The 12,975-nt window shown below is 40.0% G+C and overlaps 1 protein-coding gene across 1 annotated transcript in view; it reads left to right on the top strand.

Annotated features, from left to right (window-relative positions):
* The window catches only part of RECQL3 (DEAD/DEAH box RNA helicase family protein), a 47,716-nt gene extending 34,982 nt beyond the window's left edge, over nucleotides 1–12,734 (top strand). The window contains exons 17-20 of the mRNA XM_082869116.1: nucleotides 10,624–10,715; nucleotides 10,873–11,000; nucleotides 11,907–12,013; nucleotides 12,114–12,734. Coding sequence (XP_082725242.1) covers nucleotides 10,624–10,715; nucleotides 10,873–11,000; nucleotides 11,907–12,013; nucleotides 12,114–12,567 — 781 coding nt within the window. The 3' untranslated portion in view covers nucleotides 12,568–12,734. The remainder of the gene's footprint in view (nucleotides 1–10,623; nucleotides 10,716–10,872; nucleotides 11,001–11,906; nucleotides 12,014–12,113) is intronic.
* The last annotated feature ends 241 nt before the right edge of the window (nucleotides 12,735–12,975 follow it).

The raw sequence follows: 12,975 nt of genomic DNA, 5'->3' as shown, positions 1-12,975 counted from the left end.
CCATACGAATCTTAGCCGAGATCTTTTCAAAGCAAAAACACATCAAAACTTTATCAAAACAAGGGATGAATCGTATTCATCTATCAAGGTCTTACAAGTCTCAAGGGATGCTTACTAACATCGGCAAAACACAAATCAAGCTTTTGATGAACCGTATTCATCTATTAAGTCTTACAAGTCTCAAGGGATGCTTACTAACATCGGCAAAACACAGATCAAGCTTTCCGAACAACAGATCCATGCGGTAAACCGTCAGTGGCAAAACAAAGGCTGTACGATCAGTAATCGATTAGTCAAAGGTACTGCGAAAGTTTATAGTCCTCCAGCACAAGGGACTTGTGTTACTTAAGCCCGTAGCTCTTTTTAACACGATGGTCTTGTGTTACTTAGGCCCGTAGCCCGCTTTAACACAAGAGTCTTTCCAAGAAAGGACCGTATCCTTTTATACTTAGTGCTGCGAAAGTTTAGAGTCCTCCAGCACAAGGGACTTTTATACTTGGTACTGCGAAAGTTTAGAGTCCTCCAGTACAAGGGACTTTTCAAGAATAACATCAAAACAAGGCTTCTACTTGATACATCAAAACAGGGCTATTCATTCATGCTTAACAAATACTTTCGTCAAAACAAAGCAAAGTAAGATTTATCAAAACAGTATAACATAGCTTTATTAGAAATACCACTCACATAGGTTTCCTCGGGTGTAGGCTCAAAGCAAAGATCAAGGACCTACAATCACATGGCAATCGCATTCTTAAAACAAGCTTTATATACATGCAAATGATCTTGGCATTCTCACCAGATCCAAGTCAGTAACAAGGCAAAACATGCTGGGAGTTTAAACACTGCTCCGGTCTCATGAAAATACACTGGGTACCAACCAGGTCTTTGCCGAGGTCCCACACCTCCTTGCCGAGGTGTGGTCCCGATGGCCTCATTCAAAAACAAAGTCGGAAAAAACTTGGGTTTCCCTTCGAAGAACATGAAGGACATGATGAACATGATCATGAGGAAGATGAATGCAAGATCATAACTCGTTACGAAAATCAGAGATTTCATGCTATGAGTTCAAAACATGGATCTGGGTACCCATACAAGATGGTCATGCAAGAACATACACAAAAACATGGTTCTTGTTCCAAACTTTCGGATCAAAACGAGACTTTCTTTAAGAACACATGAATATTATCTTTCTCTTCCGATACCAACTTCAACTTGATGCATGACATGCAAAACAAATCCGATCATGCAATGCAGCTAGATGATCAATAAGAACAACAAGAGTAGGTTAAGATTCTAACCTCAAAACTCGAATCCAACGGTTCAAACCTCAAGGATCAAGCTTGGAAGATCTATTCTCACTCAAGAACTTCTCCTCCTTCTCTCTAGAGCTTCTCTCTCTAAAGGCAAAGATTTGAGACAAAAAAAATGATTTGTTTCTAGGTCTGCCGGCTGTCTTAACAATCAGCTCGGACACGTGGCGTTACCGGGTTGGTTCAACTCAAAAGGTGATTGATTGATAAGACAAATCTATGACAAAGCGTACACAGCAAGCTAAGGCAAGACACATCGGCAAGTAATGACATCGGCTAAAGTCAAAGCTTCGGCAACAGGATAACAAAGACATCGGCTAGGGAGGACGACACTTGACTAAGCTGTGCCACACCTTGGCCGGGGTGTGCCACACCTTGGCCGGGGTGTGCCACACCTCGGTCTAGGCCATACCTGCCCAAGGACAAGGATCATTAAGTGCAAAACATCTCGGCAACAAGCCCGAGGTGAAGATGGAGGTCGACCAAGGGGTTCCAAGGCAGCTCTAGGTACAAAGGTTCAAAGGGGAACTAAGCTCAAGATGACCTCGGCTACACACCAAGCAAGGAACAAAATCATGCAAGCAGTACTTAAACAAAACAAGGCAAGGCAAAACCTTCAAAACAACATAACAAGACAAGATCATGCATGAATATATGCAAGTATGACAAAAGTAAGGTGAGGGTCGCTACATCTAATCTCTATCACCCACAAACATTTAACTTTTGTTAGGAAGTTTATCTTTGAACACCGTTTGTAGTGTGTATTGAGAGTTTGTATAGTATGTAGATAGAATTTCCCTTATATAAAATGTGGCTTTATTGTTTTGTAATGTAGGGATAGGAAAAGCCTTTTCCCTTCCAATCCTATGGGATTAGATTGTGAATCTCACCCTTTGAGGGGGTTAACAATCCCAATTGATTGTTAGACCCATTCCTTTTTATTTTTTATTTTTTTCAACCAAACAAAATTTAGGTTGGACTCACAGTATTACTAATCCAATTCCCTTTAAGATGTATAACAATATGGCCTGAAAGTGTATATCATATGCCTTAGTTATGAAGATTTGTGATCTTAGTTATGAATCATGTTAGTGTTTAATTATGAGGTTTTGTGGTGGTCAATTTGTAATGTAACTGGATATGAGACTTTGGTGGTGTGGTTGGTTATGACACTTTGTGGTGTATTATGTCATAACTCAAATTGGTTTTAGTTATAGCAATTTGTGATGTTTGGTTATGAACTGAAGTAGTTTTGTTTATAAAATTTTGCGGTGATCATTTTAATTAAGAGTTTAATGTGCATATTTATACAGTAAAATATATTTAATGTTTGGATTTGTTTCATAACGAGCCTCATAGTGAAATTTTTTTAGTATTAGGAGTTGACCAGACAACAAAATTAACAGTTTAGAATCGTTTTTGTTGTTGACTTCATCCAATCCATACATATGTGCCTGACCTTGGCCCTTCAATGTAATCCTGGGTCTGCCCTTGTGTGCTGTCCTTGGCATGGGTGTGGGCGTGCGTAGGTGTAGTTGTAGACAAGCATGGGGCGTGGTGCTATGTCACGAGTTGACTTTTAGAGGCGTAGCGGAACATATTTTGCCCGTGAGGCGCTCGAACTCCATCACGTTCAAGCTTGCCTAATCTCTCCTTGACCATTGAGTATTGAAGCTTAAACTGTCTTGTCAAATGTAAGCAAAATGCTTTGTCTAGCAAGAACAATTCCCACAAGGAAGCTCTGGCTTCCATGCCACAAGTGGACTAAATGCTCGCAAGTGTATCACACACGGCTCATGTCACTTCATGGCACCAAACTTGCCCTTGAGCAAGGCGCTCGCCCAACTGAGGTCTTGGCCAGTCAAGGTGTCTCATGTCAGCGTGACTCTTTTAAATGACGCGTGACTCTTTTAAAAGGCTTTATTGAGGCTCGCCTCAATGCTCGCCTTGAGGCGAGGATAAGGCAAAACACCTCAAGGCTTTGATTTTTAGGCTTTACTTCCCAAGGACTTGCTCATATAGTATGAGACATGCACCTTAGGTGTGTCTTGTAGCCTTTTACACATAAGCATGTGAGGAGTAGACATATGAAGAGTTTGTCTTAGGTTCTTGTTGAACTTAGTATAGTAGATGGTTTAAACATAAAAAAGTAAAAAATAAAAAGGAATCCCTTTTGCAACTATATTCTATAAGAAAAATTAAGTAAATGACCAATCAAGAAAAAACACAAAGTTAATGCTCAGTGAGAAGCTCAATCACTAAAGTTAATAATACCAATTTTACTTTCAATAAAGCAAAGCTTCCTTCTCTGTAGTGGACCTTGAACAAAAAAGTATTTACACCTTTATATTTAATTTTGATGTATTTATTTATTGTTTTAAAATATTTACTAGATATAAAAATTCAGAATTTAAAATGCTTACGCTTCAACACCTTAAGGCTTACGCCTCGCCTCATAAGAGATGAACCCTTAACCTAGCTAACAAGCTTTCCTTCTTTCGAATTGGGTCTATTGTTGCGCCATAGATGACTAAGGTCGCATGTGTGCCACAATCAAATCCTCATACATGCTAAACCATCCACCAAGGGTCATTGCGCACCCGAGGTGTTGAGCATGGCAACCTATGATGCATGGACACGACACGGACGGGCACGCAGACATGCAAATTTTCAAAAAACGGGTAACACGTTCAATATATATAATTTTATTTATTTATTATGTCTAAAATTGAAAAAAAAAAAAAATCATTGGGAAGGTAATTAAAAATGAAAAATAACACTAACAAAAATTTTAAAAAAAATTATTAATAAACACATTCAACAAAATAATAAAATTAATAAACACATTTGACAAATTGAATTTTTTTTTTTTTTTTTTTTTTACAAATAAAAATAATTTGTTCTATGTTTAGGTTCAGCGAACCAAAATACCCAAAAAAAATGGAAAAAATAAAAAGAAGGGAAAAACATAAGGTTTGAAGTATAAATAAAAAAAAGAATAGGGTTAAAAAAAAAAGATATAAAAAAACATAAACAAAGAGATGACATAGAGAGAGAGAGAGAGAGAGAGAGAGAGAGAGAGAGTGGAACTGTGAATAACACACAGAGAGACAAATAGTGAGAGAGGAAGAGACGACCTGCCAACTTAAGAAAGAAGAAGAAAAATGAAGCAAAGAATGAAATTCCTTGATCTGGGGCACCCTCTTGAGCTTTAACAGGTTTTTCACCCTTTCTCTCTCTCTCTCTCTCTAGAAGCGTGCACTACGAAAAATTCAAAAAAAAGGGGACACCCTCCGTAGAGTGTTCGACATTTTGTCCATCACGTGTCTGACACGTGTCAGCCACCCATATGCTACCTCTGGAGAGGTGTCCGTGCTTTATAGATGGCAACGTATATCCATAGCCCTCAATTAGCATTCCACCTTCCTACAAGCTCAGCACAATGTGCCTCGCATGATGGTAATGCTTCATGCCCTTCAAATGATCACACGCACAGTAGCGTTGTTACCAAACCGCTAGTTAGGCTACAGGACCCTTGCGTTCACGGCTGAACCCAAGCCAATGTTCTGAAGTTGGTACATGAGGCCTGAAGGTTGCCTTGATAGCCTAATCCATTCTATCCGAGACGACACCACAATATTTAACGAGTCGCATAGTGAGTGCGTGCCTGAACTTCTTGCTAGGAAATAGTGTATAGTATCAGCACCATCGATGACATTGTCCATGGGGTTCCCAATCCCATGTGGAGACCAATGACAACTCTCAATAGTATGTTAGAGGCCTGCCCTTTGGTTGCCCAAAGGATGCCCATTTGAAACCCATCACAGGTTGAGGAGACTAGATATAGCACACCATGCCCCCTTATAATATCATCTTAAGGCTTTTGCAGATTGGTACGAGGAAACATCCCACATGTTTGAAGAGTCATAATAGAATAATCCAATAATTCCAACAAATTCCAACAAATTCCAATAATGGGAATTTACGGAAATGCCACCAAAGGCTTGCTTGACGTCCACCAACGTACAAGCATGGGTGGGCGTGCGCACAAAGGTGTTGGGCATGCGTTGGACTACTTGGGGCCAACCTGCCATGTTTGGGCACCATGCTTGTGAAAGAGTTGTGAGCTGAAGTCGAATTGTCAGCTTGTGATATTCTCCTCCTCTCCAACCATCAACGTCCTCGTTGATGTAGCCCATCAGCTATCTCTGCATTGCATTCCTATCGGCTCATCCGACCTTCCTGTTAGCAGCCTAACACTAACATCCAAAACTCCTTTTGGCCAAGCAAACATTATAATCTCAGATGCACCCCATCTAACCAAGACCATTCCCACTCTGATGAACACCCTCCATTCCAAAGCTCCACTCCTGAGTAGATGAACTCCCAAACTGCTTCCTTTAAATCATGCAAGTGACTCAAAATGACGCTCCTTCTTGAGCGCAAATCCAACCCAACAAAGCTCCTTCCGAGCAAACTCTATGCTCACTCTAAGCAATGCTCCTCCTGAGCAAAGCATGTCGAGGCGCGACATCTCACATTCTCTCTAATGGAGTCGATGTCCCTATTGACAATGCCCCACCGTGTAATGCTCCCCCCGAGCAAACCTTATGAGTGAAGGGAAATTGCACACACCTGGCATGAGGAAGTCGCAGCGCGACACCCCCCCTCACTCAAAGGTGTCGACACTCCCATCGACTACAACCATGCAATGCATGCCATAGCATGACATTCTTCCATCGTTGAGGAAGCAATGCTCCTATTGACCATGCATACACCAACTTTGGGATCCCTTCCCAAAGAAAACATGTCGTGGCATCACATCTCTTCTTATCTCCAAAGACGACGATGCCCTTATCCACTATGCCAACCAACCGAAGTGTGATTCACCTCTAGAAAAGGTGTGGGACAAGAGCCAACCATCCGCACCTAATGGCATCACAAGGCCCTCCTAGCCTGACATCCATCTTCCAGGCTCACTGGTAAGATGATGTCCTTGAATGCCACTCTTGGCAAGCCCTCTTGGCGAGTGCCCTCAAAGCACAAATAAAGTCCACATGCTTAACCCACAAGGCACGCTCCCCTTGGCGCAGAAGTCATCTTGACTTTACCACCACATTACATGATTGTCCTCTTCACAACGGTGATATGGATATTCACCCCAACTCCCTCCAGTCAGCATGTACTCCACACATGGTGCCATCTACACACAGGAGTTAAGACGCAAGAAAGATTTAGATTTTGATTACATTCCAAGTATCCCCATTGAGTATTGAGTATTGAAACTTGACCCATCTTGCCAAATGCATGCCCAATGCTATGTCTAGCAAGAACAACTCCCACAAGGAAGCTCCAGCTTCCATGCTACAAGTCAACTAAATGCCCGCAAGTGCATCACACATGGCTCATGTCACTTCATGGCACCAAACTTGCCCTTGAGCAAGGTGCTCGCCCCAACTAAGGTCCATGTCATTCAAGGCGTCCTGTGTCAATGTCACGACCCCATCCCGCCCCTATAGGATAGTGAGGTAACTGACCAGTACCAAAGGCCTAACTCAGTGAATCAAAGAATGGACTAAGAATATGTCGGGGCTTAACAGCGGAGACATCCCCTTATTAATCCATTGAGTTCATTAGAGCAGTGCATAAGTAGATATGAAATTGACATGCAAGCCTCTTTTATATTCCAAATAATTTACATCATGTACATAGGCACAAAAGTACAAACATTACAACCATGATATACAAAACTCATACTAACCATTACAACTCAACATACTCTCCTTACAAAGGTACAAAAGTCTCAAAAAAACTTAACAAAGTGAAAACTCTTCAAAACAAAACTTCCGTCTAACTCAGTTCTTTACTGCCATCACCTACATATATATAGAGAAAAAAGGCCGAGCCATGGCCCAGTGAATAATATCATAGTAAATGGGTAAATGAATGAATTCCAATCCCATTTGCGAAGTATAATATCATATCACATTTCTGAAGAACATTTGAACATCTCTCACAAGAACAATTCATATTCAAAATATAATAGCATGGTACGTCCATCAGAACATAACATAGGAATAACCAGCCCGGATACCGATTAAACAACCCATCCTCGGGTGGCACATGAGATCTCAACAACTAACGGTGCATGCAGTTGTCATCCAATGGCTAGGACTATCTAAGGATGCCATTTAATAGATTCATACAAAAAATATAGGACATTCATTCATTCCGAAGCAAAATAGAGATTTCACGAAACATGATATATCTTTGAGTTACCAAACAATCTTTTTGAACATAACTTTACAAATAATATTACTCACAATGGCTCTTGTACAAGGGTACTCCACATGACCTTGACCTACAAAAACAAGAACACAAACATTGATGAAATGAAATGCGAATCGAGTAGACTATCTTAACTTCGATTTTCTTTTCGAACTATTCACACTTTAAGTCTGTTTCTAAACCTTAGTTCCATTTTAGGTCTCAAAAGAGTTTAATGAGGTTTGCTGAGTGTAATGAGGTCCGGTGATTCGAAACAAGCGAAAAGGGATGAAACCGAGCAAATGCCCTGTTGGCTGCATGTGCAGGAAGGTGCGGAAAAGCTGGCCGCAGGTGCGGTGGCCAATAGCTGCAGGTGCAGTTTGGCGCAGAATGTTTTTGGGGCTGGTGAGGGTTGGTTGCACGTTCGGAAGAGCTGGCCGCACGTGCGGTGGTGCGCAGGCAAAACGGTGCTGAAGGTGTTCTTGGTGTTTTTCAACCATTTTTCTTCATTCAAACATTCAAAACATGATATCTTAAGTTCTAAAACATGAATAATTGTTATGGGATTCATGGAAAACACTAGTATGCAAAAGAATTCAAAGTTTAAACAATCAAAACACAATTTTCTCACAAGAATTCTTCAAATCTGTTGTCTTTTCAAACTCTTTCCATTTCTTCATTTTCAAAGTCTCAAAACATGATTCTAGGGTTTCTAAAATGTGTACAAATGATGTAGAATGTATAGAAAAACATTTGTATGCAAGAAATTCCAAAGTTCAACGAATCAAAACATGATTTTCACAAAAAATTCTCAATTCTATTTTCTTTCCTCAAACCCTCTTCCAAAACTCTATTTTCAATCTCTCAAGTGCTATCTTAAATGATTTTCTAGCTAGATCAAGACAACAACACAAGATAGAGAATAGGATTTCCTACCTTTTTGGTGAATTTCCTAGATTTCTACAAGATAAAATTGAGGTTCCTTTGAATCTTTCTTTCTTTTCTCCTCATTATGCTTTCTCCTAGCTTCTCTTTTGTTTTATACAAAGATATTAATTAACTTAAGTGTTTCACTAATTACTCCATTAGCTTAGTTAAGTGTGCTTAGTTCTAATTAACCAAGATTAGTTCTTAATCATCATTAGTCTAATTAATCTCACTTAAGCTTAATTAATCCTGCTTAACTTTTGTTAATCCCTCTTAATTTTTAATAAAGTACTCAAAAGATTCTACTTATTAGATTAAGATCATTAAGCCCCTCTTAAAACATCTAAGTGTGCAATATTCATTCAAAATCACTCCCCTAACGCTTGTTCATCAAAATGCTACACTAAGATTCTTTATTCAAGTCACTTTAGCTTCCTTATGTTTTCTTCCAAACACAATCTTTTCCAAGTTTTCCATCAAAGGCATTCCTATTCATACTCAATATTTCTAATTTGTTCTCTAAGCTAGCATATCACCTATGCAATACAATGCAAAATTAGAGAATTCTAAGATGAATGGGTGCATGAATGCAATGCATGGCTTGGGTGTTACAGTCAGCATGACTCACACCTAACCCAACACATTGTTGCTGAACTGTGCACTAATCTAGAACCCTCAACCTAGTTGACAAGCTTTCCCTCTTTTGAATCAGGTCTCTTGTTGCCCTCGTCTCGAATAGCCATAGATGACTGAGGTTGCATATGGGACCACAATTCAAATCCTCATGCTAAACCATCCACGAAGGGTCATTGAGCACCTAAGGAGTTGCACTAGCGTGTAACATGAGCATGACAACATATGTCCATAGCCCTCAATTAGCATTCTGCCTTTCCACAAGCTCTGCACAATGTGCCTCACATGGTGGCAACGCTTCATGTCATTCAAATACGCATTACGGCGTTGTCACCAAACCGCTAGCTAGTCTACATGACCCTTGTGTTCACAATTGAATCCAAGCCAATGTTCACAAGTTGGCACACAAGGCCTTGATGATGGTTGCCTCAATAGCCTAATCCATTCGGTCCAGGACGATGCAATAAGTAGCGGCATAGTGAGTGTGTGCCTGAACCTCCCGTTAGGAAATAGCACGCAGTGTTGGTACTAATGCCTCTCAATGACACTGTCCATGGGGTTCCCAAACCCACATAAAGACCAATCACAACTCTCAATAGTATGTTAGAGCTTGCCCTTAGGTTGCTCAAAGAATGCCCATTTGAAACCCGCCATAGGTTGGAGAGGCAGGCTGTAGCACACCATTCCCCCTTATAATAGCATCTTAAGCCCTTTGCAGATTAGCACAAGGAAACATCCCACATGTTTGAGGAGTCATAATAGAATAATCCAATAATTTTAATAATAGGAATTTACAGAAATGCTACCGAAGGCTTGCTTGACGCCCACCAACATGCAAGCATTGGCAGGCGGGTACGCAAAGGCGTTGGGCATGCGTTGTACTACTTGGGGCCAACTTGCCATGTTGGGGCGCCATGCCAATGACCTGAAGTCGAATTGTCAGCTCGTGACACGCTGGCTGGTGTGTGCATGCTGATGGGCTCAGGCTGATGCGCGCAGGGTGCTGGGTGGCTGGTGCACATGTGTGCGTGTGCGCACGTTGGGCTCCTGCACAGCCTTGGGGCTGGTTGGTGGTTGCTTGGCCCTTTGGTGCACTTGCAAGAGTAACTCCTTAGGCAAACTGTGAACTCTTTGGAGGGCACAAATATGTATGGCATCAAGGTGTTGGCCTTTGGAGGGCCCCGGCCAAAGTGGTGCCATCAGCAGTCAGAAGCATGCTTTTAGTGCTGGGGCTGAGTTGAGGGTGCTATGTTTGCCTACACGTTGCCAGCATACACTGGAGGGAAGCGTGCGGAAAGTTGTTATTATTCCACATCACCTCACGAGGTTGACACGTTGCACCATTTTCACTGGGGGCTGCCAGAATAGAGATGTAACAAATCTGAAAAAAAACACATGTACCTCTACAGTGAGCTTTTAGTAGGCATATCAGATATTGATATTGATATTGCTGTAAATGTTTTTATTTTTTGGTTTTCTGTTTCAGCTCCTCAAATATGAATAATGAAGAACAACTATCAGAATTTTGGAACCGTGATGAAGCAAGTGGCTCTGAGGAAGATATATCTGATTCTGATGGTAAATCAGTCTGGATTTTGTAACAAAGAGCATCTCTCTCTCTATGTGTCTGAGACTGCTAGTTTGGTTGTGATCTGTGTAGCTTAGAACTGTAATTGTTCTGTGTTTCCTCTTCAACATCTGATTGTTCTTGCTAATTGAGTTTTTAAACTGCCAGATGCCATTGATGTTGTGAAGAGCCTAGTTCGGTCAAGCTTACCATCAAAGCCGAGACTAAATGAGAAGATTGACTTGTTGCAGCGTGAAGAAGAGAATTATTATCGGAATAAAATTCCTGAGAAACAGGTTGATTAAGAAATTATTTTTATCTAGTATCTTCCTGGAGAACTGACAACAAGCTACGGGACTGAAGCACCAGTCACATAATTTAATGTGATAAAGAAAATTGTGGCGCATAGTGAAATTTCCATTAGACCGGATATGTGACTTGTCAAGGGTCATTTATAACGTAACAAGAGATGTGGACATGAATATGTAGGGATCAACACAACTATTCACTCAAACTTTTTAAATATCTAGAGATTATTTACTATATATCTCTCCTATAAACTCTTAGGTAGTGTTTGGTTTACTGGAATGAAGTGGAATGGAATGATTAGTCCATCAAAATATTCATTCCCATGTTTGGTTAGACTAGAAAAATAATGATAAATGTATTACAAATGGAATCATTTTTCACCATTTTAAGGGAATGTTCATTCCATGAAAAAGCTGAAGGACTCACCATTCCATTCCATCTCATTCCAATGAATCAAATAGAGCATCAGTATCTAAAGAACCTGTGCCTTAAATTTTGTAACTAAAGAGAAACTTAACATCTTATAACAGTTTTTGGTACTCTTATTTCCCCATAAAAAAATATCCATTTTATATTGTTATCATTTGTTAAGATACTTCCCTTTCAATAAGTAATGATGGGTTGTATTGCTACTCCATTATCCTTGATACACAAATTATTATGGTTAGAACTTTTGCATGTTAGATATTTTCCACTCAAATGTAGTCCCAACTAGTTTGCAATGCCTAGCTCAAAGAGCTTGGATGTTCACTCTGTTTGAAGTGTTATTGTCCATCTTTTGTGCACTTTTTAGGTTTGCCCCCTTGATAATGAGAATCTTCATTGCTGCAAGTAGTTTTAGCCACTTGGAACTTTTGCCTGCACAGCCACTAACTTCAGGTTCTTCCAAATAGAATAACAAACTCGACAAGAATGCCATATCCGAAACGCTGAGAGAGACAAGCAAGCAAAGATTATCAAATGCTCTTAAGCAAACCCAGCAGCGGCTCAGCAACTTACCGTATGCGAACTTTCTCTATCCCCATTTAACTCGTAAATTTTTTGGAATTGCATCCTTGGATTTGATTTAGTTTCTGGTAATTGACCATTTGTTTTTGCAGGATTGACTTGGAAACATCAGTCTCCTTCCTTGAAAACGAGTGCTACAAGAAATATGGTAAGACTGGGAAATCATTCTATTGTTCGCAAGTAGCAAGTACGGTGAGGTGGCTTTCAACCACAAATTCCACAGAATTAATAAATAGGCTCCGCTCTAGTACCAGTTCTATTGCTGAAAACACTAGTGTTGATGAAAATTCCTCGTCAACATCATTGGCTTTGTTGGATCAGTCTCTAATAGAAACTAGTAACGAAGAAATCCATGGCAGTGTTAGATCAGAAACTTCTTCAATTGCATTGCAAAGCAATTCCCACGATATTAGTCTACCACCAATCCCGTCTTTTTCAGAGTTTGTTAACAGCAGAAAAGCTCAGGACAAGCAATTATTGATGTCAGAAAAGAAGTCGCTGAATGGAGTTCACAAGAATCTCGTGAAGAAGATGAGACTGCAGTAGGTTAAAATTGGTCCCTGTTTTTGTTGGATGTGGTTGGTTCAATTTGATGTGTACACAGCTGAATTTATAACAAAGTTCTTAATTTACTTATGCTCTCATAAATATCCCCTTGTAGCGGTTTTTGTCTTATAGTGCTAACTTCTTCATTAGTAACACTATTTTCTAAACATGCTTGTGTTTTTTAAATTGTTGGGAAACTAGATTAATAATTAGGAAGTGGGCATCAGATTGGTAAATCTGATTGTTTCCGTTGTACCCAAAAAAAAAAAAAAAAAAAAAATGGTGAATCTGCTTGGCTTCATCAACTAATGTGGTGGAAGTCATAGCAAGGTCACACCAGTTTTGAATTTTTTTTTGGGTAATTCACTACTTTTGAAATAATAAATACATATATAGAGAACAACTCAA

The sequence above is a fragment of the Camellia sinensis genome, chromosome 5, assembly GCF_055761805.1.
Source record: "Camellia sinensis isolate YWXY chromosome 5, ASM5576180v1, whole genome shotgun sequence".
Classification (NCBI taxonomy): Eukaryota; Viridiplantae; Streptophyta; class Magnoliopsida; order Ericales; family Theaceae; genus Camellia; species Camellia sinensis.
The sequence above is the reverse complement of the archived record's forward strand: the minus strand, read 5'-3'. Positions and strand labels throughout refer to the sequence as shown.